This window comes from Leguminivora glycinivorella, chromosome 4, assembly GCF_023078275.1.
Source record: "Leguminivora glycinivorella isolate SPB_JAAS2020 chromosome 4, LegGlyc_1.1, whole genome shotgun sequence".
NCBI lineage: Eukaryota > Metazoa > Arthropoda > Insecta > Lepidoptera > Tortricidae > Leguminivora > Leguminivora glycinivorella.
This window is the reverse complement of record NC_062974.1, coordinates 19,267,431-19,294,821: the sequence shown is the minus strand read 5'-3', so window position 1 is coordinate 19,294,821 and position 27,391 is coordinate 19,267,431. Positions and strand designations below refer to the sequence as shown.

General features: G+C 38.4%; 1 protein-coding gene across 3 annotated transcripts; it reads left to right on the top strand.

Annotated features, from left to right (window-relative positions):
* The first annotated feature begins 4,878 nt into the window (after positions 1-4,878).
* LOC125225677 (sodium-coupled monocarboxylate transporter 1-like) lies at positions 4,879-26,563 on the top strand. Of its 3 annotated transcripts, none has more exons than XM_048129493.1 (14): positions 4,879-5,026; positions 8,529-8,688; positions 9,023-9,088; positions 9,418-9,469; positions 9,732-9,799; positions 10,217-10,371; positions 11,369-11,509; positions 12,441-12,549; positions 13,465-13,574; positions 13,912-14,054; positions 14,709-14,836; positions 15,881-16,050; positions 25,761-25,986; positions 26,426-26,563. In XM_048129493.1, the coding sequence occupies exons 2-14, from the start codon at positions 8,575-8,577 to the stop codon at positions 26,492-26,494; spliced, it is 1,551 nt and encodes a 516-aa protein (XP_047985450.1). In that variant the 5' UTR covers positions 4,879-5,026; positions 8,529-8,574; the 3' UTR covers positions 26,495-26,563. The 3 variants fall into 3 exon arrangements, with proteins under 3 accessions (XP_047985450.1, XP_047985449.1, XP_047985451.1); XM_048129492.1 differs by lacking the exon at positions 4,879-5,026 and adding an exon at positions 7,198-7,562; XM_048129494.1 differs by lacking the exon at positions 4,879-5,026 and adding an exon at positions 7,497-7,570.
* Positions 26,564-27,391: the final 828 nt, after the last annotated feature.

The window sequence follows — 27,391 nt, the reverse complement described above, 5'->3', positions numbered from 1 at the left end:
TGCAATTCACTGTTGAATCTGCAGTCGGTACACGCAGGGCCGGATTAAGGGTAGAGCGAGTGGAGCGGCCGCTCTAGGCGCCACATGGCAAGGGGGCGCCAAAATCGAGAATGTGGAAAAATTCATACAAAAAAATGATACGTTGCGTGGGCGCGCACATATCACAAAATGGCGAGAGGAGTCGGGAATGAATCCACTATTGAAAATTCAGATTAAGTGGAAAGTTGCACCACATTGCCAACATATACCAACATTTATAAGGGCGCTGTAAAAGGAGGATTCTAGCCCTTGACGAACCACATTGTTGTGCGGCGAACGACAAAGTTACGTCGCTATCCAAATGCAAAAGTATGAGTCTACCCGGCAGTCCAAAGCGGAGTTCCTCATAAAGCCAAAGGCGCAAACGTTTCAGAGAGGCGCAATTTTGTGAGTCCCAGCAGATGGGGAGCGAACTTTAAAGCACTAAGATCACTTAGTGGCAAAATAACGAAATGGGTATCCCGACGGTGACGATCGAGTCCGCAGTTAATCTCTTAATTAACTCTTAGTATTATAAAAATAATAGTGATGGGGAAATATTAGGCCTAAAAGTCGGGAACATAGGCGCCCTGTGAAGTCAAGATATCCCAAAATATGTCAAAGACCGCAGCTCTGCAGAACTTAAAAGCTTGAAAGTTCGCGGATTCCCCGGTGGCGGGTTGACTTATAATAAATCCAGTAAAAAAAAATCGCGCTCGCTTCGCTCGCGCTTACTATTTATATGTTCTCTTTTAGTTACTTAGGAAAAAATCCGAATCTGCTTTCCTAACTTAGCCACTATTGGCTACGTGCACGACAATTACGCCCACTACCATGTGAATTTGAAGTGGAAAATGTCAAAAAATGACATGTAAACAAACACTATATTTTAACGATTTTTCGTTAATTTTAAATAAATCGTATAACAAGAGCTACTATTTCAAGTGTAATTTAGGTAGATAGACTATAAAGACAAGGATATAATACCAAAAATCAGTTTCCAAAGCATTACTCACGGTATAAACTTCCAACCCCAGACTACAGAAAGAGTCAATAAATTGGTGCTGGCAGGGCATATAAGGAATCTTGAAGAACATAGGATTAATGGTACAAGTTCTTCGAGCTAGTGATATGGTATTCGCTAAACCTCCGTCCCGTTAATGCCATATAAAACAAATCTAAACGTAAGTACGTAGTCATGTCCGCGGCCGCAGAAATATCCAACACGGGCCTATTCCCAGGCTAGGCCTGAATCTTTAAGCATAATCTTTTACGGTAGGAAAAATACTAACAGCGTATTGAACAATATTAGGTAAAGAAAGCTTAAATATAATTTATTATCATGTTTTATTTTGACATATCACTTACGTTTTCTTTTCACCGTAGCTATCCATTTAGTTCTTTGATCCAATTTCCAGTGTGCTCTAAGAAACGCATAGAACGTGCAACGAATATTTATGCCATTATTTTTACAATTAACATCGAAACAACATTGAAACCCCATATCAAACATTGCACCACATTGTATTATATTTTATGAGTTTTAATAGATGACAACCACAATCAGTGTCGATTTTGACCACCGCAAGCACTGCGATCGCTTTGCTTACCCCCTCCATGCACTTCGCACGAAGCCAATAGTGCTCCATTTTCTTTGTTATTTTATGTATTTACATGATTATCCACGTTCAGCCCCACGTAACTATACTAGGGTGCGACTACGAAAGTTCAACCATTTCTCCCTTTCGTACTCTGTATCTGTATGATGAAATCCATAAATTCTGTATTACGTTAATCTTCAAATTACGGCATTAATATGAAAAAAATTTCACGCTCGCTCCGCTCGCGATTTATTTTCCTACGTGGTGAGACCTTACCAAGGGGCGCCGAAACTCAACCTCGCTCTACCCTGATCGAGTGCACGGGCCGGCGCTGGGTACACGGTAAGAACACTAATTTCAAAATTTCGTTGTCATTACATGACAGTGTTGTAGTGTGCGTGGCCTCAACTGAGTTGAAACTACCTATATATCTCGTATATTGTTGTATTTATTAGTATATGTAGTCTATCATAGTTTTTATATTTGTAGTATATGTATTTTATTATATTGTACATTTAGGTACTAGCCTTCTGTTATTCTTTTTTGCACCACCCGTAAATTTTATTCCGATCGCCACTCGACTATCTGAAGGTTGTCTGTAAGAGACCGCTGTTTTAGCGATAAGACCGCCTGTTGTTACCTACCACGTTGTATCTGTTCTGAATTATGTTTCTTTTTCTTCTGTAGTGTGCAATAAAGTATTTTATTATTATTTGTCTGTCTTTTCCATATCTCGGGACCATGGGGTCCCGGACCTTTGGGAGACATGCGTGGGGCCGAAGCCAACAGCACAGAGGCCCTTTTAGACATTTTAATCTAAAGGCAAGGGATACACGTGGCGGATACCATCCCCGAGCGCACAATATGATACAACCGGAGATGGTCCCCGCCAGGTGCAAAGACTATTGCAGTGCAGCACTTTTGTGCTGCGATGGGAGCTAAGGTCATGGGTTATTGTTTTGAAAGTTGGATGAACTGGTTAAAGGGCTATGGGAGGAGACTATCGGACACCTGCCGTGACAATTAGTCTCACAATTGTAAAAGGTAGGCGGTGACTCGCCAACTCATTGAGTGGGCCCTGCAAAACGGCCGCACGCACGGTGCGACAACAGAGCAACACTTGAGAGTGGCTAAAAGGTTGTCGAGAGGTGAGTCTGCGGTAGCTTGGTTCCTGGTGTTCCATTCAGCAGGCCGCCGGCGTTATGACATTTTACACTTCCAACCTGGAGCATAGGTCCCGCTCTTGCGAATCCACTCTGGCCGGCCGGTTAAGGCAAGCGCAGAGGCGAGGGCTAGATGGAAGTGCCCTCTGGAATAGGGGTCCGCGGTGTCGCCACTCACCGTCAGCTCGCCACAAGCTGCCCCTGCGGGCCTTATTATTATTATTATTAAGGAAACTACAGGTATCCTGTTCTCTAGCACCCTAAAGAAAAGGATGCATGTAGTTTTCTTTGTTCTTTTTTCTGACAGACTTGTTTGACAGAGTATATCAACTTTATGGTCCGGTACCCCCAGTCAAAGAGCATTGAATCACTACGTTTTAAGAGTCGGCACTCTCGAACAACCCTCGAACCGATTTATGCAGGCGTTTTTTCGACGGTCGTGAGGTCATGTCACTGCTACCAACACAAAGAAAAAATCGCTAGGGCTCGACCAACCCAGTCCCTAATATTTATCGATATCGATAAATTTGCGATATTTTGCAGTATGGCGACTTAACAGTAAATTTATAGTATTTATACATAATATATTTAAAAAAATGTCTGGGATGACTGTCAGAGGCGTATTTCAAGGATTTGGCGTTGGCATCCTGAGCCAGTCAGGATTACCGCCCCGTTAAGTGACGATAAAGTATGAAATTTAAGAAAAAACGCTGCTTCGCTATTCTAAAAAGAGCCTGCCGCCTTTAATACGCCCCTGTATAAAATGAATAAAACAAAAGCAAAATATACTATCACATGAAGTAATTTTTCAACTACTTTACAGCACTTCTCAGTTGAACTAATTTTGAGGCGTTTGCAGAAAATTCCTATGATTTACTGTGCCTGACGTTCATATTTGGCACTGCCTCCTAATTAAGAGTTTTGTTATAAGCCAGTATTTGTTGCTTCAATCTTCGTATTTCTTGCATGTTTACCAGGGAAAGTTAATATTTACTGCAAAAAGCCTTGAAAACCTTTGCCCAACATTATCTTCATACAGGAGATGGATAAATATGCCGATTCTTCGTTACCTGTTAAAATTACCCATAATCGTCATCTGAAATAAAGAGATTATCGATAAGTTGGTCACACTCTATTGGTATTTTAGGTTATTTGTTTGTTTACGAAAAAACTTATTTACAGAATGTTTTCGCTTAAATCGTAGACTGTACATGATAAGTACTACTTTAAATTGATTAAATGAGTAGGTAATTGTTAGCAACTCGAAACGAAAATATAATAAAATACTAGTTACCGACCTGCATATATCCAGTGCAAAGCTAGGCAAAAACAAGCCACCATCACAAATTTCACACTTTCTTATTGGTTTGCCCGAAATTTCAATAATAACTTTAGTTATTTTATTATTTACTTACAAAATTCAAACAAGCTACGACAGATTTGACGTTGACGACTTGACGTTTTGAAAAAAAAAACACGTAGGTCAGGCCATAGACTAAGGAAATATGAAACTCTATTATCTATGTATTTTTGCTACCAAAATATAATGGACTTTAGTACTATTAATAATAGATGTCATTTTGATTTGATAGCATTTTTTTTGTGTCGTAATGTTGGGAATCATTGCTTGATGATATTATCATACTATGGAGTGACGACGGGCTGCCCCCAGTTACGTACCGTTTACCTACTGTTTACCGTACAGTTTTTACTGTTTCTCGTTTATCAATCGTATTTTGGATATTAAAGTCTGTTAAGGGCCGGTTGCATCAAACCATCTGTCACCGTTAAAGCGTTTGATAGATTATATTTGCAATAGCTTTCTATCTAATATTATACAATACAAACACCTACACATACTTACAGATTTATAAAACCTCATTATGTTTAAAGATTGTGTCATAGTAACATTTCAGAATTGTAAACTACCCTCATTATTAGTATCACAATTTGGTTACTTGGACGTTGATGTTTTAGTTTAGTGTTTATTATTCCTATCTATAATTTAATTGTATTTTACTGTAATGTAATCTAAGAAAACAAATGTCTTATGTGATTTGAAGTTTCGTAAAGATGATAATTGTGATCATTATGTATTGTCCATCAATTTAAAAGATGGTTAAGTGATAACAGTGATAACTGGTCATACTAGCATGGTTGCTCCTTGTTCTAAAGGCTTTAAAAGGCCAGGTAGCTCGGTTCTCGGGCAGAGTTTGTTCTGGTTAAGCGACAAGACAACAAGAGGTACGATCATGCTTCATTTTATTGTTTTCTATATTACTGTGATTTAAATGAAATGAAATTATTTTTATAGTAGATATTGCTTTGCTATTTGTTCACATATTGGTTTATTGCTTAGTAAAGAAAATAATAATATTCAAATATTGCTTAGTATTAATATAATTCTGCTTATTGAGACATTTTATAAATTAAGGTGTATAAACCTGGTTTTTGTTATATCCTCTTTCCATCAGACTATTTTAAAGAATATTCATATATTTACTTTGTTTACGTTATTTTGATTTGTGTTGAACCAGGTGTATACATGTTTGACATGTTGTTAATATTGATAATGTTTTTATGTACAAAGGTGGTACAAATATAGTTATACGAATTTAAAAACATACCCATATGTTTATTTTCAATAAAACCACAATAAATATACATTTTTCTTTTTATTTATAATTAACCATGTCTCAATAATTTATAACTCATAGCTTATTTTTATTATATTTTTACAATAACTAACACGTTCGTTAAATTTTATTGTATGGGAAGTTCCATAGACATCTACCGCGTGACGATGAGGTGTCTGTCAAATGTGGTTGATGCAACTGGCCCTAAGTCAGATCCAAAGAATATAATACTCACTAGAAGATCAGATACGTCATAAAAAAATGCAAATTAAAAAAAAATTTTGGCACAAATGTTTATTACAGAAAATTTAATTTTCGCACTTTAATCTATCGTAGCAAACTTTTTTACCGGCTACATACCATATTGAGGGCCTACCGCAAATGACTGCAATTTGTGAACCTCCGTCTCCGCAGTAGGCCCTTTATATACGTAGTAACTAAACTCTGTCAAACAAGTCTGTCAGTAAATAAAAACAAAGAAAACTATTATGCATCCTTTTCTTTAGGGTGCTAGAGAAAAGGGTACTGACAGACTTGTTTTGACAGAGTATATTATATCTTCTTAGTAGTTTGTGCCCTCTATTCATAGACGAGTTACCAAACATCGCGCTAGATGGCACTAATCTGAGTAGTAAGAATCCTGAATCACACTATTAAGATTTTTCTTGAGATAATGAAATGACCCCAAACTTTAACAACTTCAGACTAGTTTACGAAGTTCGAGCTAGTTATTCTGTGTGGGAAAAATCCTGAATCGCGCTGTCAAATTTTTCCTTTAAAGATTTCAAGATTTAATGTGATGTGCCAATGGGGAGGCTGAAGTTTTCATATCATTGGCTGGTGTATAGGTTCTGAGCAACTTTTTACTTTGTTTTCCTAATTTCGTGATGGTCCTCTTATTAATTACAATGAAATTAAGAAGATCACAAATACTTCCGTGAATTCTAATCTTATGGATATATTGTGTCAAACCAAGTTAAACGTAGAAGTACGTAATTTGGCTTCACAAGAATTAAAATAGAACATTTAGAAAATCCAGACGTACATGTGAATAATCGTACCTGATTATGAAAGTATGTAATGAGCAGTCTCAAATGTCTCGATCAAGAGGTTATGGAGCAAGAAGATACTACAAGGCCCAAATTTGATGGAGAGGGGACAGAGGACGTGCTGTAGGTACCGGTGTCAACTCCTTTACAAAAGAAAGTTTGCGTGACGTCAGTTGTGTACTTTACTAAACAATCAGTACGGTTAGCACAAGATTGCCGAGAGAATATGTCGTCGCGAGATAGACTACCCGTCCTTATGTCATTAATACCATTAGAAGAAGACGTGTGATCTATCTCGCGGCGACATACTCTCGCGGCAATCATGTGCTAACCGTGCAGGGAAGGAAAAATGTTGTCTAGTCAATTGGTGGTTGGAAAAACTATGTCCATGAACTACGAGGACTGCTTGCCAACAAGCTTGCCGTAGGCTTGTTTGTCACCGACATAGTATAAGAAAGAAGCAATAAAAGAAGCATGAGCAATTCAACTACATAGTTTAACTGCCGTAACCTAACAGGAACCCCCTGGCCTTCATAAACACCTGATCAAGCAAAGCCCTTGATTAGCATGCAAGGTTGCATGATTTGGTGGTCACTGCTACACGTTAAAAATATTAGTCAGTTCCCGATTCGCCCGTGGGGGGATCTCGCAACATCCTCTTTTAAATTGCGAGTTATCGTAATTGTTTGATTGCCAGATTGCTGTTCTGTGCCATTCGAGCTCAGGGCGCCTTGTGGACTAGGACATGATATCGGAAAAATTTTTCACGAATACATACGTGGCGAAACAATCAGAAGCTTTTTACTCCCAGCGACACGTGTCGGACTCGGTTACCCTCTAGTGAACAGTTTTAACCGTTAAAGGAGTTTTACGCAAAACAAAAATGGGGCACCTTCATGGAGATTTAAATGAGATGGTGCATCAAATGCAAAGATTTTCCTGGGTGGATTACGTAGTGTTTGTGTTGATGCTCGCGATAAGTGCTCTAGTTGGTATTTATTGGGGTTTCATGAAGAAGCAGACGACCCAGAGTGATTATCTGCTGGGCGGAAGGAATATGAAGGTCGTTCCTGTTGCTATGTCCTTGGTGGCTAGGTGAGTAGGTAACTTATAATGCCTAGCGAGATGTTACTAGTACGGGTAGTAGGCTAGTAGGTATATATAATACTTTTAATAAATGATTTTTTATCCTAAATATATGCCAAATATGGAAGTGCTATGTTTTGACCACAGTTCAGGTTTTGAGGAAATACATTTTTCGCAAGTTTCTCGGACACTTCTACGTTAAAACACTTCATAGGGAAGTACACTACTCTGCCTCAGGTACAGTACAGATAAGGATCTGTAAGAAAGTAGGTAATGCAAAATCATCCCCACAAGTGCTAAATTAGTAAAATAGGTGTAACAGAATCATTTCATCCTGCAAAATATCAACTGCTAAAATAATGTAACGATTCGATTCAGGTACGGTCAGCCAAGAAAGTGGTTTACCACTTTTCGACCCTATTTGAAACACATAAGGTCGAAAAGTGGTAACCACTTTTTTGGCTTTTGTACCTAAAGCCTTCATCGACTAAACTTGCACCGAGTCAAATTCTTGATGGGTTATTAAAATTATATAACTGATTTATTTACTTAATCGAAATTATTTGTGGCCTGTTGTTGTTGTTGACCTCCATACTTTCAAGAAAATAGGCGTGCCTGTTCATATTTAAAGGACGGCAACGAACTTTACAACCCTTCTGGTGTAATATCTGTAACATTGGCGGCTATAATCTCTTTACCATCAGGCGATTCGTCTTCTGGTTTGTTTTCTATATCATAAAACAAACAAGTAGTACCCTAGTCGGGAGCAGCAAATGTTTTGCTCAATATAGATTTGCTATTAAAACGTAGATGACCTACATAATAATTAAGGGCCGGTTGCAACAAACTGTCTGTCACCGTTAAAGCGTTCGTTAAATTTTATTGTATGGGAAGTTCCATAGACGTCTGTTGCGTGGCGATGATATGTCTGTCAAATATGGCTGATGCAACTGGCCCTGCCTCTTTTCTTTTCAGTTTTGTGTCAGGAATAACGCTCCTGGGATCTCCGACTGAGGTGTACATGTACGGAACGCAGTACGCATTCATCATGTTTTCCATTTTTCTGATGTCCATTGTGATGACTCAGATCTATCTTCCCGTATTCCACGAACTTAAAATCACTTCCAACTATGAGGTTAGTACCACGTTTATTGTTTCAAACTACACTACTGTCAAGTACTCCAACTTTGCATACCTACCCTTTCTATTAATATTGACTGGCTCGAATTTATTAATAGTTTTCCACATTAGGTGCCTAAATCATGGGAGATAGGACAGTGACCACAATGGGTTGCTGCAATTAGATAATGAATCCCTATTTTTTGAGCCCGGCAATGTTGGGCACCCTGCAAGCACACCAGACAAAGTTGGAGAAATTGATGGTATAATGTCTTGTATTAAAGTTGTACATAAAATTAAACAATTCTTATAATGTTGTTTTATCGACTCTTACTATATTTGTGTTTCAGTACTTATCAATGAGATTTGACAACAGGGTACGACTATTTGGATCGATTTTATTTACGTTTACTTTGGTAAGTTTTTTATACGTACTTATAATTTTATTTTTCATTCTACTCTCTCAAATAAAGTGCAATATTCCCTTTCCGCTACAATCACAAACTACTAAGAAGATACTACGTATGCTACAATCCTCATCATTGTCATATCAGCCTTTTATCGCCCCCCGCTGAGCATAGGCCTCTCTTCTACTCGTAGTAGGTAAGTCATCTGTCCCGCAACAATAGTACTTACAAAGTTAGTGAAATGAAAGCCTGTTTTCATCACATCTTCCTGTCTTATTTTATTTTATAACCTATTATACTAGGTACCTATTTTATTCAATGCTTCATTTTTGTTACAGATAGGCTGGTTACCGATTGTAGTTTACGTGCCTGCATTGGCTTTCAACCAAGGTGTGTTTTTTTACCTTCACGAGAATATCTTGTGACTTCACTTACTCGTCAACCTTATCAGGCATCATTCAAATACATCCATGGGTTAGGACGGAAAGACTTTGCATCTGTAGACTTTCCACAGTAACTTTCTGGTGCAAGGCTGGTCTGTTTTGGGAAAACTAATTTTAATATAGGTACCTAGCTACCTACTTCTGGTGCTACCTAATCCTGTGACTCACCATATTATTGTGAATTTCTTAGCAGCAGTTTTTCTTTTCAGTTACTGGAGTTGACATACATATTATCACACCGATCGTGTGCTTAGTCTGCATATTCTACACAAGTGCAGTAAGTATGTCTTATGTCTCTTGAGCCTTAGAAAAAGGTTAAATAACATTTGTAATAATCGCAAAATATTTAGAACTTTTCCTAATTTTGATGTTCGTTAATTCTTTCCATACTTTCACCATTTTGGTATCCGCACTTAGAAGAATTAACTAAAAGTGTTTGATTTGATAATATTTAAGATTCGATGAAAATGAGGGTTTTCTTTGACATTATGTCTACTTAGTATGTTTTTTTACGAGACAATATTATTAGGTACTTCAGAAACCAAATAGAATAGAATTTATTCGTGAACACAGGTGACAAATACACAAAAAATACAATAAGGGGTGACTTCCAGCGCTGATCTTCCGCATATCGCAAAGCTTTTATTAGATACCACCATATTGTGTGTCCATAATATACCCGTTATTTTACTAGGGTGGCCTGCAAGCTGTGGTATGGACGGATGTGATCCAAATAACTGCCATGTTGGGAGCGATGGCCTTGGTAGCCATCAAGGGTACCCTCGACGTGGGTGGATTTGGAGTCGTATGGCAACGCAATATGGACTCCGGGAGGATAGAATTACCTAAGTAAGACACTATTGAGCTGTTTTCACTCCAAAGATTCAGAGCTTAATGGCATTTTCATAAACGCAATCAGCACAGTATAAACCAGTAATAACTCTCCTAACAAACGTACGTGCCACGCGGAGACGGGATAGATGAGAAGGGTGCAGGTAAGGCCTTAGCCCAGCGGTGGTTCTATATAGGTTCATATAAATAAATATCGAAACTGCCGATAGTGCTATGTTACGCGAATGTCCTTGGTATATGTATATCTCTAGAATCACAAATAGTCACAGGATATGCATTTGCATATGAACAGTTGGATGCCGGTTATCATCTTATTTATTGTTCTACCCACGTAGAACAAGTGAACAAGTGCATGAGGCACTAGGTCAATCATCATCAAATCGTACCACTATTTTGTTCTTCCCACACGATGCTATAAGTATTCATAGAAATAGCACATCCTTAATGATGACATCAACCACAAGATTATGTACTACCTTCAGCTACATAATGGCGGATAGCCTTAAAATTCATATTCTGAATAATCATAGTGAACGAAAATATGATTTTGGCCACTTCCAGGCGAAACAGCGCCATCTAGTGTTAAGCCTAAAAAGTCCATACATTTCAAGGGTACGCTTTTTTGTATGGGCTTTGTCAGTCCCGTAATATATCATTCTTGGTATTTTGTTGGTATGAAAATATATAAATTATATAAATTATTATCCTTGTTATTAGGTACCTAATGAAAACTGGGTCACTAACAGCCCGGCCACGACATTGGTTTATGCGCGACAACGGTATAAAGTCCCAACGCTGTGTCTCGATCCAATATATCGTCACTACTTTAAAAAAAACTTGTATCTTCGTCTGTCAATGAAAAGAAAATTGTAGTAAGTATTGTATGGAATGCATATAGACTTACTGCGTTTTAACTTTGTGGAACAGCGTCAGATACGAGATTTTTTAAAAGTAGTGACGATATGGCCGCCGCTCACTATTTATTTGTCCACAGTTGGGACCCCAGCCCCACGGCGCGGCATACAATATGGAACCTTGTGTTCGGCGGGGTGATTTACTGGTTACAAGCCAATTCAGTCAGCCAAGCCATGGTTCAGCGGTACTTGGCGCTGCCGACTCTACGTGGAGCTAAATGGTAAAACTTATTATTCAATGGGTATAAGTTAATGTACATCTTTTTTTATTATAAATGGGCTTAATCTTGGCCACAGACTAGCCAAAGGCAAAGACGTGGCCTACGATGGAGTGAGCTCGCAAAGAAGATGCCTGTTCACTTTTGATTTGAAAGTCGCCGGGTTATAAGAGCTCGGAAATATAACCGCTTCCCGCCGAATTCCACTCCTTGGCAGTACACATAAGAAAAGAAGTAAGCAAAGCGCTTCGTGCGAATTCGCGGAATATCTACCAAGTAGGGATGGAAATTGGAAACCGGCCGTGCGTCTAAAGAGTCCGATGGTAGAATGGGGAAAGATGACTCAAGCTAAAACGGACCGGCGGGACAATTTCTATTGAAGGCGTCACGTGATCTCCGAACGGAAATGAGGAGGCACACTCCAGACAGATGGCGCCACCTTATTAGTCCATTGCACAGATAGAGAATTTCATACATGAGAGCGAGAAGATGATATTTTTTTCTCTCTCTCACGTATGAATGACAGTAATAGTAGGTACTAGGCATCTGCACAGGCGCCGCCTGCCGGGATAAAATGTCAGTCAGTGTGCCTCCTCATTGGCACATCGGCCCGTCCCGTTCTGTTATAGTTAATTCATTCTCGCTATTTTTACCCAACAAATACACATTTGAAACCGAAATTGGGCCTTAAGATGCAACAGGAGCGAAAATTCTAAAATGGATAGGGAGCCTCCCATTCAATTTGGGAATTTTATTTAAATATAGGTACTTACTGTGTTGGAAAATTAATTGCTCTACCTTCACAAACCAGGGAGGAAATTGTACCTACCTACTTATGGAGAATTGACCCCTCCTGTTGCGTTTTAATTTCAAAAGTTAGTTCTTGTATTAGGTATTTTTTTTCATTTATCAACCCATTTGTACCTCTTTACAGTGCAGTAATACTGTTCTGCATCGGTATATCCACTATTTACTGCTTTTGCCTGTACTGTGGGTTACTCATCTACGCGAGATTCCATGACTGCGATCCACTAACGACCAAGGTAAAGTAAATACAAAACCAAACTAATCTCTTAATTAAAGGATGACTCACGATAGAAAGCGTCCGGAGCGGGCCGACCGGGTTTTCCGGCGTGTCATCAGCTCCTCACCGGGCCGTTTCATGTCCGGGCCATATATCCCTCATCATCCTCCTTGCGTTATCCTGGCATTTGCCAAGGCTCATAGGAGCCTGGGGCCCGCTTGGACAACTTATTATTGACGACCGGTCTGGCGCAGTCGGTAGTGACCCTGCCTGCTGCGCCGCGGTCCTGGGTTCGAATCCCGGTAAGGGCATTTATTTGTGTGATGAGCACAGATATTTGTTCCTGAGTCATGGATGTTTTCTATGTATATAAGTATATATATATTATATATATCGTTGTCTGAGTACCCACAACACAAGCCTTCTTGAGCTTACCGTGGGCCTCAGTCAATCTGTGTAAGAATGTCCTATAATATTTATATTTATTTATATTTTATTTATATTTATTCCAAGACTTGGTGTAGGCACTAGTTTTTACGAAAGCGACTGCCATCTAACCTTCCAACCCGAAGGGTAACTAGGTCTTATTGGAATTAGTCCGGTTTCTTCACGATGTTTATATCCCTAGTTTAAATTACGTTATCGAGTCTCCGAGCTTGTGATGGGCCGGAACAGGCTGCTTCGGATTGATCTAGTGTTTTTTAGTGTTTCCTTAAGCTGATAACCATTATGTACGGTCAGCCAAGAAAGTGGTTTACCACTTTTCGACCCTATGTTAAACTCATAAGGTCGAAAAGTGGTAAACCACTGTTTTGGCTGACTGTACCTATGTTGAAAAACGTCAAACGAAAACAAAAATGTGCGTTAAAGATTGTTAACTTATCCCAGCCCCTTGAACTTATGTATTATAATAAATTAGAGCGTACATTTTCAGTTGGCGAAACAGAAGGATCAACTACTGCCACTGCTTGTCATGGATGTCCTCGGTGATATCCCTGGATTGCCCGGTGTCTTTGTGGCTGGCATATTCAGCGCTGCTTTGAGGTTTGACTAAAATTTATAAAAGGTAGCCAAATTAGTAATAAATATAAAATAAACCGAGGTATCTGGATTCCTATTCTGGCCATATTTATCATCAATACCTGGGACATCTGTTGTAAGAATATTACACCACTTAAACGGGTACAAGAGTTTCAATTCATATCTGAGTTTAGGCCTCTACCAAGACATTAATTATTTCGCTTATTCTATGCTTAATATACGTAGAATCGTTTAGAAACGTTTTGGTTTGTTAAAATAAACTTTGAAGTTTTAGTAATAATCCCTTATCTATTCGGAATTTTACTTTTTAAGCCATGGTTTGTATTTTCTCTGTTTTTAGTTCTTTATCTACAAGTCTGAACTCAATGTCAGCGGTGGTACTAGAAGACTTCTACAAACCATTTTTCAAGAAGCAACTCACGGACAGACAAACCAACTGGCTGATGAGGGGAGTCGTTGTGTTGTTGGGCTTAGTAAGTTTAGGTAATGACTTATGATTAAATAGGTAACTAAGAAGGTATAAAAAATATAAGTCACGTTAGACCGGCGCTGGGACATCTACCATAGAAAACAAAGCGTCGGAAACTCCGGCCCGGACTCAGCTCAGTCCAACGTGAGCCATCCTCAAGGGTCTGGGTGGCTAGCCGAATGGCACAATCGCTCACGAAACGCTCACGAAACGAAGCGCTAGTAGATATCTATCTCCATCGCGCTTGCGTATTGGCGCGACAGAGCCAGCGGCGTATCGCTTTCGTTTGGCGTCGGAGAAATGCCATTCGGCTACGGGGCCTGAGCTCATTAATTTTCTGAAAATGCTTGATATGGCTTCGCTTGGTAATAAAAGTGTATAAAAACTTAGCTACGAGTATGTATATTGAATAATCCATTATTGATATTTACCTATTTACCATGTGTGGTGACAGGTAGATAATTTCACAACCCCCTTTCCTCCTATAGATATGGTTAAATTGTGGAGTGCGGTAGCAACCTAGTACTGAAATATCACAAACTTTCACTTTAGACCTCTTAATTGCTAAGTTAGGCACTGTAACTTAAGTAGGTTTGTGTGCTCTGTCTACCCATTTTAGGAATTCAGGCATAAGTTTATGTATGTGTATCAACTGTTTCTATTCGCAGCCTTAGTATTTGTCGTGGAGAAGATGGGGACCATTCTGCAACTGACAATGACCTTGGAATCAATGACCATGGGCCCATTGCTGGGCGTGTTCACCATGGGCATTCTGATGCCGTGGGTAGATGCCTCTGTAAGTGACTTTTAATACTAAATCTCTTATTTGTAATATCAAATAATAATTACACACACGAGGGCTCTATACAACTCCACACATTCGTTTAGATTCCTTAATAGTCGCAAGACACGTTCGACCGTGTTCTTGTCACACTTACGTACAGTCAACCAATTAGAATCCTAGGCCACTCTAGAACCCTGTCGTATTGACACCCTGCTTTATTTGCTTTTGCTACAGAAGTCGGTTTGACTTTTACTGTGAAAGGGTTCTACAGTGGTCTGGGATTCAGATTGGTTGACTGTACGACATCGACGAATACGAATCGACAAACATGTCCAACGTAGGGCATGCTCCCGATATTTCCCGGTTCTTGATTTCCCGGGAAATCTGGTAATTTTATGGTGGCGAAAGAACCGGGACAGAAATTTAGGAACCGGTGCTCCCGGTTCTTTTCAAAACTTCCGATTCATTCATTTTTTTATATTGTATCTGGATTTGGATTCGTGTGATGGCATTTTTAGTATTTGTAAATAATTTGTAAAGTTGAATCTGAAAAGATAAACATGATATTTATCGCAAATAGTGCAATTTGCAACAGTGCTTGAAACCATGGTACTATTATACTTCCTTAAATAACGTCAACGAATCACAGTAAGGAATCGTTTAGGGCAAGAATTTGTTAATTATTTCCAATCCAATGTCCTTATTCTCTCAAAACACACAGACGGACGGAGAGAGTCGCGAACTCGCGACATAAGGGTTCCTTTTGATTTTTTATGGTATGGAACTCCAAAAATACTAAGAACCGGGAAAGAACCGGGACTCCCGGTTCCAGTCCCACTTAGAACCGGGAAATGTAATTCTTGGAACCGCTCCGGTTCTGCATGCCCTACCAACGTAGTTCACAGTAGGACCCATGTCTTGAACATTGACTTCATTATGTGTGTTCGTACTTACGTCTCTAAATCTACTCTCCCAACTTCGTCACGCCCAAATACCTACGTCCTTAGTACCTTTTGCGCAATCTATTTACATTTAAAAATATGTTTATATCTGCAGGGAGCGCTGACAGGCGGCGCCAGTGGTATAGCGACGATGGCGACCTGGTGTTTGTCTGCACAGTTCGCCATCGCCCGAGGAGCTATAACACACAAACACAAACCTCTCACGACGGCGGGGTGTGCCTATAATTACACTATCACTGCCGTCCCGGACGTCCCTGTTAATGTGTGAGTTATTATTTCAGTTATTCACTAGTTGTCCAGGTGCTGCCCTCATTTTCTAGACTATTCTAGTTTAAATCTTAAGGAGTCAAATTATAGTTCCAACGGCTGCCGGCTGCCCCACTTTCATACATTTGCGTACACGCCATACTTACAGAGACAACGGGCCGTTGGACGTCGTCCGTAACAGTTTAGAACGACCATTGACCAAGGCCTTAGTTACTATAGTTTGAAGTTCTAGAAGGTATTTGTGACAATCAGCAGCACTCCCTAACGCATACACAAAAAACCGGCCAAGAGCGTGTCGGGCCACGCTCAGTGTAGGGTTCCGTAGTTTTCCGTATTTTTCTCGAAAACTGCTGAACAAATTAAGTTCAAAACAATTTTCCTAGAAAGTGTTTATAAAGTTCTACTTTTGTGAAAGTTAGAGGGGGGGAGGGACACACTTTTTTTTCGTTTAGCAGTGATTATTTCCGAAAATATTACTATTATCAAAAAAGGATTTTAGTAAACCCTTATTCAGTTTTAAATACCTATCCAACAATATATCACACGTTGGGGTTGGAATGAAAAAAAAAATCAGTCCCCACTTTACATGTAGGGGGGGTACCCTAACAAAGCAATTTTTTCCACTTTTTATTTTACCACTTTGTCGGCGTGATTGATGTACATATTGGTACAAAATTTCAGCTTTCTAGTGCTAACGGTCATGCACTGAGATTATCCGCGGACGGACGGACGGATGGACGGACAGACAGACATGGCGAAACTATAAGGGTTCCTAGTTGACTACGGAGCCCTAAAAATGGGTTTTGGGATCAAATTGCTGTAACTCATACAAAACTTATGGAAAATATCGCAAGAAACGGCATATTGTCAGAAATTTACCAGTTTAATGAAAACAGCTCCCAACCCGTCAATTGCCAAGAGTGGGACTGACACTTTAGTAGTTCCATGTGGGCTCATGGGCTGCCTACCCCGTTATGGGAAAACGGGCTTGAATTAATGTATGTATGTTATTAATTAAAACAGTATTTGAACCATTGTTGATTCGCGCTTCGTAAAAAAAATCCAAATAGGTAATCGAAACATAATGAATACCGAAAATTACTATCTAGTTCCTTGATAGATATAACATCCGGCGAGTGGCGATAAAGAATAGTTTTTAGGGTTCCGTAGTTGACTAGTGTAAGGACATCACTAGTCGCTGGTCCCCATCCCTAGGCATCGCTGTCAACTGCGCGTCAGACGGACTGGAAGCTTCCATTGGGAGCGTTTGTCACTAAGATTGTATTTTGTAATTCCGTTCAATAAACTGTATAATTAATAGTGGTATCCTGGTGTTTTTACTCTAACAGTTTCAGAAGCGCGATATTAAGTTACCCATATACGCCCGTACTATGAAATTTGTCCGAAATTGACAATGCCATTCTCGCGCCGCGCTCGTAACCATTTATTGTCGTCCAACAGTATTTAATTAACACCAGTCGATCTGATTCAACGAGTAAAGACACTAGCACCATATATTACAGTTAAAAGTGTACGAGGCAAAGAATGTGATGCTAATAGTTGTCCGTAATTGTGCCAACAAAGAGGTAGAACATGCCTCGTGTGCTGGCGTGTCTTGTGTTTACTTTCAGATCCATTGTAGTTTACGAGATATTCACACTTTGGAGTAATATTTTATCATAATGAGTGTGAAATCGGAAGTAAAAGTGATCCAAACACAGTGCTCTGGGGCTGAAATTATCAACATCCACTATAGTAGCCTGTGTTGTGTTTCTTTCTTTCAGATCAACTTAATTATGTACATGTTGAAGATACTAATACTTTTATATACTCACAAAATGTATCACAATAAGTACCACAGTAAGTCATGGACGGTGAGATGCTAACCACATCCAAGTTGTCATTCACATAATGCTCCGGGCAAAGAGTATTACCAGTATATATAGAGGGGCTGCAGTAATGAATAATCATTAGCTCACTTGTGTGTTGTGTTTTTGTGCTTCCAGATATGTTTCAGAATACATAATACATATTGAACCTACTTGTGATATATTAACAATTGTCACAGTGTCACAGTGAAACAGAGTATAAGATACAAGTACTTAGATCTAAATTACACCTAAATGATTCCTTATAACAGGTGACTTTATGAGTTTTATGATCTACAAAGAGAGATGATCATTATCTTGCCCTATTTGTCATATTAAATATAAGTTTGTCCGGAATGACATGGAATAAGGTATTTATCCTACTCAATAATATTGTGCCATTGCATCTGGCTTATGTAAGTATGCTGACAGTAAATACATTTTAAATTCACTACAGGTTAGTATAATGGATGAGTAAATAAGCATAAGAAAACTTTGACAACTCTTTTGTGACTATAAGTTTTGTCACTTTACCAGGGACTGTATTTTGAAATCTGTCTTAGTGACATTCTTATGCATATAAACTCTGTATGATCTTGCATTTTTCTAAATGAGGAAACATGTTGCTATATTACATAGCACAAATTCATCAAAAATGTTGAGAAAATAATAATAATATTAATATAATAATATTTTGATGAGGTTAATTATGCATCTTGTTAAAACCATAATGTGTGTTAAAATTAAGGGCATAGCACTGAAGTATAGTGTATTGTTGATGCTGTTTTATTTATAATAATGTTGGTTTAGCATTGCAAACATTTTTGACAAGAAATGTAATCAATGTAATCATGTTCTAAATTGAACCAAAGACAAATATATTACCTAGACAGACACTTGGAACATTTATTATCATGACATAGTCCAGTGTCCATTTAATGCATTGACAGTGATATAATTTGTTCCTTAATTACATTCCTTTCCAGATTAATTTATTGATTACAGTAGTTGCCTGCCGGTAATCTGGTGAATATTGACCATAAGTTGAAAATACTTGCATTGATAAGGAATGATTCCAGAAGTTCCTGAGGTTAAATCTTGCTAAAAGCTGGAAACACCAAACTGGATATCTATTGGACTATTTATGACACTGGTAAAATTTGTCATAGCTAATGGTAAGAGATTTTGATATTTATAGACCCGATGGACTTTAACGGTCTACATGCTATACTTGTCTGTTACAACAAATCAGTTTGATTTGGAATTGGGCTTGAAACATGCCAATCAGTTAAGTTTTTAAAAGATGTGCAATAATCTGAGGTAAATAACTTAATTGGAGCTTCTAATAATTTTAACCACTTCACTGCGAAGGAATGTTTCCGAACCAAAGCATGACAAACAGGTTACCGTTTGAAGTTGACAAGTATTGTCTACTTTTAATATGTTCTGTTCCTTGAAATATAAAAATAACTGTACACTTCTATTGCTTCTTGATTTCACAAGAATATATATATTTTACATGTTTGTAACTTTTGCAAGAATCAAAAATAATGATATTTTGTTATAAAAACTCATTAAACTGTACTAAGTATTCTTGCATATGCATAGTATTAACACAACTAACAAAATTATGTAGTTGTGCAGGTGGCAGCTATATGGATAATGTTGTGCTTTAAATTGCACATATACCTACAGCTGGAGCACCTCTCTAGTGTGTCTTTTGAAGCATTGTCTGGCAAGCTTGATGGTTTAATTATTAAGCTTATGCACCATGCCTGATGATGATATATAAATACTTTGTCAAGAACCATTTGGTAAGTGAAACCTCGATAAGTCAAGCCAAGTGCCATATGATTATTCTTGCTTGACTAGAATGTATTTCAATAATGGTATATATAGTAAGCGTGTAATGGTATATATAGTAAGCCTTATTTAGGGGCACGGGAAAAATAAGACAAGTTGCACGCCGGATTAAGAACCGAGTTGTGTTTTGTCTTATTACTCTCAGATTAAGAACTGAGTTGTCATTACATATATGCACGCCGGATTAAGAACCGAGTTGTGTTTTGTCTTATTACTCTCAGATTAAGAACTGAGTTGTCATTACATATATGCACGCCGGATTAAGAACCGAGTTGTGTTTTGTCTTATTACTCTCAGATTAAGAACTGAGTTGTCATTACATATATGCACGCCGGATTAAGAACCGAGTTGTGTTTTGTCTTATTACTCTCAGATTAAGAACTGAGTTGTCATTACATATATGCACGCCGGATTAAGAACCGAGTTGTGTTTTGTCTTATTACTCTCAGATTAAGAACTGAGTTGTCATTACATATATGCACGCCGGATTAAGAACCGAGTTGTGTTTTGTCTTATTAGTCTCAGATTAAGAACTGAGTTGTCATTACATATATGCACGCCGGATTAAGAACCGAGTTGTGTTTTGTCTTATTACTCTCAGATTAAGAACTGAGTTGTCATTACATATATGCACGCCGGATTAAGAACCGAGTTGTGTTTTGTCTTATTACTCTCAGATTAAGAACTGAGTTGTCATTACATATATGCACGCCGGATTAAGAACCGAGTTGTGTTTTGTCTTATTACTCTCAGATTAAGAACTGAGTTGTCATTACATATATGCACGCCGGATTAAGAACCGAGTTGTGTTTTGTCTTATTAGTCTCAGATTAAGAACTGAGTTGTCATTACATATATGCACGCCGGATTAAGAACCGAGTTGTGTTTTGTCTTATTAGTCTCAGATTAAGAACTGAGTTGTCATTACATATATGCACGCCGGATTAAGAACCGAGTTGTGTTTTGCCTTATTAGTCTCAGATTAAGAACTGAGTTGTCATTACATATATGCACGCCGGATTAAGAACCGAGTGGTGTTTTGTGCTATTACTCTCAAATTAGGAACCGAGTTGCCATTGCATATATACACGCCGGATTAAGAACCGAGTTGTGTTGCCTATACATGATGTTAATAATATATTCTGTTCACAGGGTTTCCTGATAAGCACATTGTACCTGAATCTTGTGGTATCCACGGTAGTGTAACTAATGTGATATCCACAAGTAAAAATGAAGTGATTTCCGTCACTTAAAGTGTGAATCATAATTATAATGATTACTTTAATGTCTGCTATACATTTGTTACTTTGATTATTGTTTCTTAAGTAGTTCTGTTTATGCAATGTTGGCCTTAGGAGGCGGACCATGTGCATAAGACCTATTATTGTGATGCAGGTCTTTGGAGACGGGCCATCATGTGTTATATAGACTATCCTTGCGAGGTTAGTTCTGTTTTTGTTATTTGTGATGTAGGTCTTTACAGACGCCATCATGTGTTATATAGACTATCCTTAAGAGGATTGGTATGTTTTTGTTATTTGTGATGTAGGTCTTTAGAGACGCCATCATGTGTTATATAGACTATCCTTAAGAGGATTGGTCTGTTTTTGTTATTTGTGATGTAGGTCTTTACAGACGCCATCATGCGTTATATAGACTATCCTTAAGAGGATTGGTCTGTTTTTGTTATTTGTGATGTAGGTCTTTACAGACGCCATCATGTGTTATATAGACTATCCTTAAGAGGATTGGTCTGTTTTTGTTATTTGTGATGTAGGTCTTTAGAGACGCCATCATGTGTTATATAGACTATCCTTAAGAGGATTGGTCTGTTTTTGTTATTTGTGATGTAGGTCTTTACAGACGCCATCATGTGTTATATAGACTATCCTTAAGAGGATTGGTCTGTTTTTGTTATTTGTGATGTAGGTCTTTACAGACGCCATCATGTGTTATATAGACTATCCTTAAGAGGATTGGTCTGTTTTTGTTATTTGTGATGAAGGTCTTCAGAGACGCCATCATGTGTTACATAGACTTTCCTTAAGAGGATTGTTCTGTTTCTGTTATTTGTGATGAAGGTCTTCAGAGACGCCATCATGTGTTATATAGGCTTTCCTTAAGAGGATTGTTCTGTTTCTGTTATTTGTGATGTAGGTCTTCATAGACGCCATCATGTGTTACATAGACTTTCCTTAAGAGGATTGTTCTGTTTCTGTTATTTGTGATGTAGGTCTTCATAGACGCCATCATGTGTTACATAGACTTTCCTTAAGAGGATTGTTCTGTTTCTGTTATTGTGATGTAGGTCTTCACAGACGCCATCATATGTTATATAGACTACCCTTACGAGGCTAGTTCTGTTCTGTTATCTGTGATGTAGGTCTTACAGACGCCATCATGTGTTATATAGACTATCCTTAAGAGGATTGGTCTGCTTCTGTTATTTGTGATGTAGGTCTTACAGACGCCATCATGTGCTATATAGTCTATCCTTAAGAGGATTGTTCTGCTTCTGTTATTTGTGATGAAGGTCTTCAGAGATGCCATCATGTGTTATATAGTCCTTAAGAGGTATATCCTTAAGAGGTTAGCTTGAGACCTTGTTTGTCAAAAGCATGTTTTATGACCTTAAAGAGTAGTGATCTCAAGGTTACCTTGAAAGGGTTGCTTGCACTAATACTTTCCAGAGGTTGCTGGTGGAATTACGGTTTCCAATAGAGTGCATGATACAGGCTGCGCGACAACCTTGTCATGAAGGGCCAACGTCTGCGGTCGTTGCGCCGCCAGCCTCGAAAGCAGCCGTATCACCGTGGCTTGCGTATGAAGCTTTGATATGGTAATGTTTGTTGTCTTATAGCAAAATTGGTGGCTAGTACACATTGATTATTACCATTTATTAATTTTATCATGTTGATAGATAAATAATTAGCAGTTGTTGAAGGTCCTGCCAAGGAGCAGCCATGTATTCTGCTTAATATATTTTCATATAAAAAAAAAATTTACATGACAATATTTTCTAATATCTTCATTGTCATTGTTTATTACTAAATTATTTTACGGCTATGTAAGCCGGATCTGTAATTGAGAGCATTGACTATGCCAATTGTAAATTAATTTCTCGTAACCTTATCATGTTACTTGAACGACAGTTGTGTTGTACTGATTCTATCACCTACTGGCTTAGTTCCAAGGAAAAATTATCACGTTCTCGTTACATTAAGGAACTTAGTATTTCCCATGTATGTTACAGAGCTTCTTAACAAGAGCTTGTGCTGTGTTGGAAGGTGGCTATGATCACGCATAGGGTGTGTCATGTTAACCTCTCACGAGTTGTACGCCTTCTTGCGCATGTGGGGAGCTTCACAGCCTACAGTGACGAAGCCAACTGTGAGTTTGTTCCATGTATTTACTATTTAAACGACGCCAATCATCATTATTATATTGAGCGGTTGGTTAGTTTGGAATGCACCGCTCACGTAAGTCTTAACTTAAGGCACAAATGGCATAATACTTGCCTGAAAATAAATGAAATGTATTGATGGGTGAAGTTATTTACAAGCAAATATTAGATGGTGTTTTGTACACCAGTAATTACCTGCCCGCCGCTAGATGTCATCTATTTTACATAATTAATTTGACTAATATATAGTATAGATCATGGCGGTAAAACATGTACTTTTAGTACCATCGCACCTTAATAGTTTTAAAGCCTTACTGGCTGTGGAGTTGTTAAATAATGACCTGACTTACTTGTACTAGGCTAGTCTGGTCATGCAATCTTGAGTTTAGTTATGTCATTACTATGATTCGACTATAAAATGAGGCCAATTACATATCTTGGTGTAAGTTAGTCTTAAACTACACCGGCCGTTTCCAACGGTTCTCGAGTTAATCACTTCAAAGGACCAGGGCCTGAGTGTATAGCTGGAGTATACAAAGTTCTTGTTCACTTTGCAGAAAAGAAAAGAACAAATGAACAAATGAAGTCTACCGCCACCAGTTGAAGTGCTTCGGCTGCGTTGACTGCGGCAGTCATCAGTAGCAGCATGGATAGCAGAGACCTTCGGGACGAAAGGTCAAGGTCAGAATGGGCGAATGTAAGGACATCACTAGTCGCTGGTCCCCATCCCTAGGCATCGCTGTCAACTGCGCGTCAGACGGACTGGAAGCTTCCATTGGGAGCGTTTGTCACTAAGATTGTATTTTGTAATTCCGTTCAATAAACTGTATAATTAATAGTGGTATCCTGGTGTTTTTACTCTAACACTAGGAACCCTTATAGTTTCGCCATGTCTGTCTGTCTGTCCGTCCGTCCGTCCGTCCGCGGATAATCTCAGTAACCGTTAGCGCTAGAAAGCTGAAATTTGGTACCAATATGTATATCAATCACGCCAACAAAGTGCAAAAATAAAAAATGGAAAAAAATGTTTTATTAGGGTACCCCCTACATGTAAAGTGGGGGCTGATATTTTTTTTCATCCCAACCCCAATGTGTGATATATTGTTGGATAGGTATTTAAAAATGAATAAGGGTTTAGTAAAATCGTTTTTTGATAATATTCATATTTTCGGAAATAATCGCTCCTAAAGGAAAAAAAAGTGCGTCCCCCCCCTCTAACTTTTGATACATATGTTTAAAAAATATGAAAAAAATTACAAAAGTAGAACTTTATAAAGACTTTCTAGGAAAATTGTTTTGAACTTGATAGGTTCAGTAGTTTTTGAGAAAAATACGGAAAACTACGGAACCCTACACTGAGCGTGGCCCGACCCGCTCTTGGCCGGTTTTTAACCGTCGCCTCATATCTCTCAAGAAGGACGGTTATCAAGTCGTCTGTATGTTTTTATTTTTATTTTTTATGTTTGTTCCTCGATATCTCCGTCGTTACTGGACCGATTTTGAAAAATTTTTTTTTGATTGAATGTATATGCATACAGATTGGTCCCATTTTTCTCAGAACCCAGTTCTGATGATGGGATCCTGGAGAAATCGAGGGAACTCCTCGAATCTGAAAGGCCTACATATGGTGATTTTTGTGTTTTAAAGGAACAGCATGCATTTAGGTACGGAACAGTGACATTTAGTGCAGTGGAACTGCTGATGATGGCCAGAACGGAACTCTTCAAATCTGAACGGCACGCTTATAGTGACTTTGGTATTTTTATAAGAACAGCATGCACTTTCGTCCAGAACAGTGACATTTGGTGCAGTGGAATTGCTGATGATGGTCAGAACCGAACTCCTCAAATCTGAACGGCACGCTTATAGTGACTTTGGTATTTTTATAAGAACAGCATGCACTTTCGTCCAGAACAGTGACATTTGGTGCAGTGGAACTGCTGATGATGGCCAGAACCAAACTCCTCAAATCTGAACGGCACGCTTATAGTGACTTTGCCATTTTTATAAGAACAGCATGCGCTTATGTCTAGAACAGTGACATTTGGTACAGTGGAACTGCTGATGATGGTCAGAACCGAACTCCTCAAATCTGAACGGCACGCTTATAGTGACTTTGGTATTTTTATAAGAACAGCATGCACTTACGTCCAGAACAGTGACATTTGGTGCAGTGGAACTTCTGATGATAGTCAGAACCGAACTCCTCAAATCTGAACGGCACACTCACAGTGACTTTGGTATTTTTGTAAGAAAAGCATACATTTAAGTTCAGAACAGTGACATTTATTTAGTTATGTTTGTTAAGCATATTGAGTTTTCAAGTCAAAGTTTGTCAAGCTTCGATTTCATATAATATAATGGGATTCATGAGGAATTGAGGAAACTCCTCAAACCTTAACGTTATACGTATATTCATTTGTGTTGCCATCCAAGTATTAAAAGCAGTTTTAAAAAATACTTACACATTTCTACAGAATCCAACATTCGCAAGTAGCTTTCACCAGAACCCGAAAGGCGACGGTTTTTTTTTCTTAAAAATTATTTATTTTATTTCCGGGTTGTAATTTCAGTGACGAAGTAAACCCCATTCTCCGCGTATCCTACATGTGGTACACCCTCGCCGGTTTGTTAGTCACCGTCGCTGTAGGCGCGTCAGTGTCGCGTGTGAACCGCGCGTGTGGCGCAGCGTACGTACCCCCGGCGCCGAAGCTTTTGGCCCCGCAGTTGAGGAGACTGTATAAGGACCCGCCACATCCGAGTGAAGAACCGTACATAAAGGCTTTTGGAAATAATAAGGTCAGTTCAGCCTGAATATTACGAAGATTCGGTAGATGTCGTAGTCTATTGTGTTCGTTCCAGTAATTTTTTTTTACATTATCGGTTTGATTCGAATCGATTGAATTTTCTTTAGATACGATGTCAGGGTGCGTAGCCGAATGGCACAAACGCTCACGAAACGAAACCCTCGTAGATATTTATCTCTATCGCTCTTGCGTATTGGCGTGACAGAGCCAGAATACCTTTCGAGGCGTTTCGTTTTCGTTTCGCGTCGTAGACATGCCATTCGGCTATGGGGCCTGATATGTGAGTGTCAAAATTTACGTTTTTATTCGAAGTCACCTCACGTTTGACAATGATATATCCTATCTATATCTTATTTATGGCTAAATATTAAAGTTCAAATAACCGTTTGAATTTTGAATAACTGTTCTAAATATTTTTTATTTGTTGCCAGGAAGCCAATCAAGTGAATTCGTCCTCTATAAATATGAAGCCCATCTCTGAGTGTGAAGAAGTGAGTTGAGTCTGTAAGTGATTCTGTATTATTTATAAGGATTAATTTGTAATAAATTATTTCTACATTTTTTGTTTACCAAAATGTTTATTTTTACCCTATCCTATCCCGATATTTTTTAGGTAGGATAAATAGAACTTTAATAAGAGAAATATACTTCAAAATAATTGAGTAAAATTCCTCCTCTGTTCGACATCATTATAATCTTATACTTTTAAACGAGCAATTCTTGTATATTTATTTATTTATATATACCGACGATCTCGCAAACCGCTCTAACGATTTCGCTGAAATTTGTTATGTGGGGGTTTTCGGGGGTGAAAAATCGATCTAGCGTAGCCTTAGATCCCGGAAAACGCGAATTTTCGAGTTTTCATGAGTTTTTCTTTCGGGTTAGTAAATGTAAAATATGGTCGTTAATTTCGCCGCGCGCGCATCGATTCCACTTAGCTCAGTCGTACGAGGTCGGTCTAATGTACGCAGATAGATCGTTGGTGTCAGTCAGGGTTTCGAATCCCGGCCAGAAATAAAGTTTTTGTTTTTTGTCTTTTTTTTTTGTATTTATAAGAGTTTTTTTTATCTAAAGACGTGATATATTAAAATAGAACCACAAACTACTAAGAAGATTAGAACCGAGCGAAGCTCGGTCGCCCAGATATTTATCTATTTAATGTCGCTGAAACGAAGTATGTTATGTCAACACACTATCGAACTTAATGCCGATGCCGACTCAAACAGTTTGATTACATGTAATGAGAAAATTAAAGAAGTTGTCAATAATATTAAGGTTTTCCATACAATGATAATTATGCAAGCTTAAACTTTCCGCTTTTTGGAACATAATTGTAATTTTTTGAAACATTATCCAACAAAGAATACCAACGGTGCTATAAAAAACGATTACCT

Coding starts and splice junctions, on each gene's coding strand:
- LOC125225677 (XM_048129492.1), top strand. CDS start 7,351: ATGGGGCACCTTCATGGAGATTTAAATGAGATGGTGCATCAAATGCAA. Junction 11,510..12,440: donor ACTCTACGTGGAGCTAAATG/GTAAAACTTATT, acceptor ACCTCTTTACAG/TGCAGTAATACTGTTCTGCA. Junction 14,837..15,880: donor TGCCGTGGGTAGATGCCTCT/GTAAGTGACTTT, acceptor TTATATCTGCAG/GGAGCGCTGACAGGCGGCGC.